Genomic DNA, 6493 nt, shown 5'->3' with positions numbered 1-6493 from the left:
AAATCTAGGTGTTACTGTCAGAGGCTTTGACTAAGCACATAGTTTTGATGGCTTATTAGTGAAAGAGGGAACTTTATTTTTGCAGTGACAGAGTTGTGGTGGTGGAGAGAACAGTTTTATTTTTCTCATGGATTATCTTGTTTTCATGTTGACGTTATGTTGGATGTAACCTAGTCTGTCTCCCAAAGGACAAACCACAAGTCTAGTAGGAGGATTGGAGAAAACCCTTGTTTTGGAGCCTATATTTAAAACCCTTCTCAAAACTTGGATGACCTCCAAGCACAGGACCAGTGCCACTGAGTTTTGACTTCTGCGTGACTGTGGCTTCTTTGGGAAGAAGTTGTACTCAAAATCCTAGTCCTAAATTGTTGGTATCTTTTAACATTGGCTACCTGAAAACTGTGGCATTTGAATTCTGCAGGAACAGAGTGGACCACTGGGGCTGAGACTGTGACTTTGTGTTTTCCAGAGCTTATTATGTGGGGAACATCTGCCCAGCTGATTTCAAACTTGATGGGATATAGCAGCCATATGCATCATTGCCTGGGAGGTTAATTTTTTGTTAGCTTAGGTCTTGGTTTTCTCAGGTGGTGTTTTTTCCACTGCGTCCTGTAAGGAAGAAGGGGAGTCAACAGACTTCCTAACATGTGTGGAAAAGCTTTTTTTCAGTTAAAAAAAGTGCAGTTTAAACACCTGTTGGCTTATAGATGCAAGCTAGCTTGAACCTTCCTTCTTGGCTTACTATTACTGTTCTTCCCAGGATTCAAAGGTATTTCTGGCTCTTCTCCCCTGTATATGTTTGGTGGTGGTGCCATAATGTATAGTGAGTCTTTACGATCCTCAAGACCGACAAATCTGTTCTTCTACAGTGCACCGTAATTTTTATCCTATGCCTTCCTTCAGATGTTTAAAAAATGAGGAACATGGAGGGAAATTTGTTTATATTAATTTGCGTAAAAGATTGTTTCTGTGGTTGTAGGTAGAGACTTACAAACTCCTAAATAAAAACCACATAGCAGAAAGACTTGAAACTTTGTATGTTCCTTTCTTATGGCAGTATGGGCAGCTAATGGTTTCTTGGATATGTTGGGACTTGTTTATGTGTGAAGTTAATAAAAAATGGCTATTCTGTGGTAATTAACAGACATTCACACCCTTCTGTAATCTGAATTTTCAAGTTTAAACAAGTTCTACATTTCCATTTTAAAAGCAATTTTGGGACTTTCTTCACAGTGTTCTATCCAGTTTAACAGGAGAATCCCCTTTTGAAGATGTTTGAAGTTTGTGGAGTCCAGAAACAAACCACACAGCTAACTTTAAAGGCTTCAGCTACACCATAGTAGCTGCTAAATACTACTTCTGCTCCTTCTCTGACAGCTCTCTGCTAGGTATCCAGTGAAATGCTTCTCTACTGTGTGAAAAACTTTAAGATGCCTAGAGACTCAAGCGTGTAATGCTGTCTTGCACAGCTGGGGCACCTGCAGCAAGGAGCAAGACCAGCCCATGCTAGAAGGCAGGGCAGGGGCCAATATTCAGATATTCAGATGTGGAGACTCAGAGGAAAACTTCTGCTGCACTTTTACAATGGCTTGAAGTGGCCCTGATTTTTTGCCCGTGCTGCCATGGGTGGTCAGAGCCATTTTGTAAACTATTTTGGTTTTGAAGGTGGGAAAGCTCAGAGTACTGCTTTCAGGGTCCATGCTAAACTGAAACAAATTATAAACTGTAGTTTTGGCAATAAGAAAAGGCATGGTTTTCCTTTACTTTAGAAGCAGTGTCCCTCTTTTAGAAAGAAAAAAGGCTCTAAGAATATTGATTGGGATGGTGTTGAGGATTTTAGAATTTGAAGTCAGATCACTCAAAGTGACCTGAAGCAAAATACTGAGAATTTATTATGTTCTTTAGACAGTTCAGTTTGGGGTTGTGGTCACAAGCAGTAAGCTCTCACAGTGCTAACTTAAAGCCTGAAGTGCTATGTGTGCAGTTGTAGATAATTGTATAACTACAGAATGGTTGTTTTGGAAAGGACCTTTAAGATCATCCAGTTCCAACCCCCTGCCATGGTCGGGGACACCTTCCACTAGACCAGGTTGCTCAAAACCCCGTCCAACCTGGCCTTGAACACTGCTAGGGAGGGGGCAGCCACAGCTTCTCTGCTCAGCCTCTTCTAGTGCCTCACCACCCTCACAGTGAAGAAATTCTCCTTGTATCTAATCTAAATCTAGCCCCTTTCGGTTTAAAACTGTTACCCATCATTGTATTGTTATACTTCCAGATAAAGAGTCCTTCCCCATCTTTCCTGTAGCCCCTTTAAGTACTGGAAGGCTGCTACAAGCTCTTCCCAGAGCCTTCTCTTCTCCAGGCTGAACAACCCCAACTCTCTCAGCCTGTCCTCACAGAGGACATGCTCCAGCCCCCTGAGCATCTTCGTGGCTTCCTCTGGACCTGCTCGAGCAGGTCTGTGTCCTTCTGATGTTGGGGTCCCCTGAGCTGGACACAGCACTGCAGGTGGGGTCTTGTGAGAGGGTCGTAGAGGGGGAGAATCCCCTCCCTCGACCTGCTGCCCACACTTGATGCAGCCCAGGTTACAGTCTACTTTCTGGGGCTCATCACTACCATCCCCTAGTCCTTCTCCGCAGGGCTGCTCTCAATCCCCTCATCACCCAGCCTGTATTTGTGCTTGGGATTGCCCCGACCCATATGCAGGACCTTGCACTTGGCCTAGTTGAACTTGATGAGGTTTGCATGGTCCCACTTCTCAAGCCTGTGGAGGTCCCTCTGGACGGCATCCTTGCTTCTCTGGGGGATAATTTGCTGGTGAGGAGGGAGTTTAGTCTACAGGCACAAACAATCCTTTCTGGCTCATGTTAAAGTTTGCCGGGCAGTTGGCTGAGATGAGTCTCTGGACGTACAGAACTAGTTTTGAATGCTGTCAGCCAGTGGGGATTTGAACTGGCTGCCTGGAATGGAAGGACCTGCTTTCTGGTGAGTCTTCTTGCCCAATGAGTGCTGCCAGTGTGGGCAGCTGGGAAGGTCTGGCAAGACTTGTAGGATTAGGGAAGCTTAAGACCACAAGCCTCTATGCTGCATCTAGATGGTGTGCTTGCTGTTGGTAAGATGTAGCAGTTTGTAAGTCTGGCCAAGGAGGATGGAGGTGAGATAATGAACTGAAAGTGTCTGCTGTGAGAAGTTTGCTTTTGCTTCTAGGCTAGGGTTCTTTTGTGTATCTCATCTGCTGTCAGATCCACTCTTTTATTTAAGACTTTTGTGAAGGCCTTATTTGCTCAAACAGAAGGTATTTAGATTTGCTGCCGCAGTGCTTCCAATTAGTGAACTTGTACCTCCAGCTTCCTTCCAGTTGTTTATTGAACCAGGTGTCTGCTTCACCACTTCTTCCCTTGCTCTGAGCTTGACCTGCTTTCCTCATGCTGGTGGATAAAGTAGGGCAGATTTCTAGCTTTGGGTATTATTAGAGAGGAAACAAAGACACTGGATTTTTATGACCCCCTCCTAAAAGAGTTAACCTGTGATGAGGGAGTGTTTCAGGAAGCAGTATGGTGATGTCAGGAGCCCTGTTCTGTGGGAGGGTGGAGGACAGGCCCAGGGTCTGTTCTCTGGCTGCCTGGAGGGATTCATTTGGCTGCAGTTGGAGGGACAAAAAATAGAAAAGATGCATCTGGATCCCTGATAAAGTTCTTGGACAGGAGAGTTTCTAGGGCTGAGGAACATAACCAAACCCCATTTCATTATGTTCCTCAGCCATTTTTTTTCACACATAAGCCAAAAATCTTACTTCAGAGGTGATGCTGTGCCTCTGAGTGGCAGGAGTTTGGCCTGGGCTTTCTTGTGTATGCCCTTGGTTCTCAGGACACCATGGGCACTGTTGGTTGAACTTCTTTTAAAAAGACTGTGCAAGTGCTGCTTTCTGGACATGTGTAGTTGGGGTGTAACAATTCAGCCTGGAAACAGCTTGAGCACCTAGCGTTTGAAAACTTTGTCTCAGATTCCTGGAGCCCAATGTTAGTGCTGTATCTTGCTGCCCAACTGATGGCATTGATTGCTGAAGGCCAACAGTCAAAACAGGATCCAGACCTCTTCCTGCTTTCACTTCTTAAAGCAGATGCATTTTCCTGGTGACCTCCTTAAGGATTTTGTCTGCACCGTTGTGGGTGGATGGTGATGGTGGTAGCTGGAATAATACTCATTACTAATCAGCTGTTACTTAAGCCCCAGATTTACTGTCTGTTACTAAAACTTCGAGGGAACTGATGGGTAATTGCTGTTGTAAAGAATAACCAAAGGTTTTTGTCCTGACCTACCTTGTCTGATTCCTTAAAATAGAACAATGCAGTTTGTATCCAGCTTATCACAGCTTCACAGCTGTATATGAATAACCTATTTTGTGACACGCTTTCGATCTTTTTTGCTCCAGTCTTAATTTAACCTATAATACTGTTCTTTTTCATTTCTTTCAGAATGGACTGCTGAATTGGGAATTACTGCAGACTCAACAGTACAGCACTGCTCATTGCTTCGTCTATTACTAGTTATTTAAATTGGACTTTTAATATCCTGCCAGCTGCTGTTCACACACACATGGTGCATTGTTGCCATTCTCAGAATTGCATCTTTGAAACTCAGACCCTCAGTAACCTTCATCGAACAAAGAGGCAACCTCCTGCATACGTTTATAGAGGGATTTTTTGGACCTACTGCCCTCTAGCTTTCTTGCTGGTGCTGTATTTCTAAGACACTATGGAGCCCAGTATGGAGTACTGCTTAGCACAGGTGCTGCAGAAAGATGTTGGAAAGAGACTTCAGGTTGGCCAGGAACTGATAGATTACTTCTCAGATAAACAGAAGTCAGCTGATCTTGAACATGATCAGACTATGCTGGATAAAATGGTTGATGGACTGGCCACTTCTTGGGTAAATTCCAGCAATTATAAGGTAAGACCTGTTAGATGGAATATGTCTACAGTCAGAAGTTGCAATGTCTAGTGCTACTTAATCTAAGTGAAAGTTGTATAGTAGACTTTCTGATAGACTGTTCTGTAAGCTGATAATTATGCTGAATCAACCATTCTTGTCCCAGTTCTTGGTAGCTGATAGCCAATACGATATTGAGGACTCAAGGAAGCAAGAATGCAGTAAACGGGGTTTTAATAAGTGGATTTACATTTGGTGTTTGTACTTTGTGATATCCTGGTTTCTTTGTGTGCCTTGTTAGCTGGTGGCATGCTTTGATCATCCCAGTAGTTAGAAATGATGATGATTACCCACCATAATAAAAAAGTTTATAGAACTGCAGAAAGCACATCTAAACAGAACAATTTTTCACTGTCATTAAATCTTGCTAGACTTTTTTTTTTTTTGTTTATGTGCATTGTTCTATTGCACTTAGGACAGGTAGTGTGTGTGTATGTTTTGTTAAATTTGAGAGAGTTGGTAAGACGCAGAGCTCCACTGCCTTTTAATGCCTGTCGTGTTGCTTCATCTCCCTACAGCTCTTAAGTGAGGAAGTCTTACCACTCCCATGTACTGTGGGAGTGGGGAGGGGTTTTCAGCTGTGGCTTGGAAAACTCCTGTCCTGGTCCCTTCATGAGGCACTCTGACAAGTCTGATAGGGTACTTAAGCTGTTGTATGGGATGTAATAGGAGACTTTGTTCCTTTCTGATTAAGTCCAGAAAAATTTGAGAAGTTCAGGTTTCTACAGAGCTGAACCTGAAGATAATTGAGAGTTGTACTGGAGTTCTTTCCTGTAGAAGTGGAGGAGAAACTAGCCATATAGCTTGCTAGTGCTTCAGAGCTCAACATACTCTGATTAATTTATACTATTTTTAACAGAAATTTTGACTGTGAGATTGCAGTGTATTGGCCAGTGTGTTCTGCACAGCTGCATGTTTTTCTCTTAATTTTTGTCAACAAGCAGCTTTGTAGAAGCTGTTTGGCCTGTAGGAATAAAATAAAAAGAAAAAAAACAAAAAACACAAAAAACCCCCCAACAAACCACCAAAGCCAGTACAGTTTCAGTAGAGGATCCATTCTGGTGGAGCACATGAAGAAATCTTAGTTTGCTGTCATGACAAGCGATACGCATATGATTTTGAGAGCATTGTGTGTTCTTATTCCCCTTTTCTTGCTAACTGATTTTCTCCTACAGTCTTCCATGATTCTCAGTGGAACGGTAACACAAGAACAGTAAACATGAAATTGTTACAAAATGCGCTGTTTGCGTGGATTTTACAAAATGATGGATCACAGAGCTATGTAGTACTTTGCAATTCTAGCATCACACTTAATTTGCAGAATTTCTTTTAGGATAACTTGTTCTCTTGCTCCTTCCACCCCCCTTCCTAGTCTTTTGTCTGTTGACCTACACACTTACAATGTTCACTGTGGTGTTTTTTCTCCAGTAAGAAACTGGTGGTGCTTCTGTACTGCAGTGACTCTGTTCCAGAACTCCTGCTGCTGAGCTGGCTGTTCATTAAT

General features: G+C 43.0%; 1 protein-coding gene across 20 annotated transcripts in view; it reads left to right on the top strand.

Moving 5' to 3' along the window:
- The first annotated feature begins 748 nt into the window (after positions 1-748).
- The window catches only part of CLASP1 (cytoplasmic linker associated protein 1), a 176948-nt gene continuing 171203 nt past the window's right edge, over positions 749-6493 (top strand). For 12 of the 20 annotated variants that reach the window (XM_026852674.1, XM_026852681.1, XM_026852667.1 and 9 more), the window contains exon 1: positions 4476-4950. In XM_026852674.1, the coding sequence (XP_026708475.1) occupies positions 4756-4950 (195 nt within the window). In that variant the 5' untranslated portion in view covers positions 4476-4755. Of the gene's footprint in view, positions 770-4475; positions 4951-6493 lie in introns of those variants that run through there. The other 8 variants (XM_026852670.1, XM_026852663.1, XM_026852661.1 and 5 more) reach the window with 2 other exon arrangements.

Source organism: Athene cunicularia, assembly GCF_003259725.1.
Source record: "Athene cunicularia isolate RWA chromosome 7 unlocalized genomic scaffold, athCun1 chr7_part1, whole genome shotgun sequence".
NCBI classification, from domain to species: Eukaryota; Metazoa; Chordata; class Aves; order Strigiformes; family Strigidae; genus Athene; species Athene cunicularia.
Note: the sequence above shows the minus strand (reverse complement) of the source record. Positions and strands in the feature narration are given on the sequence as shown.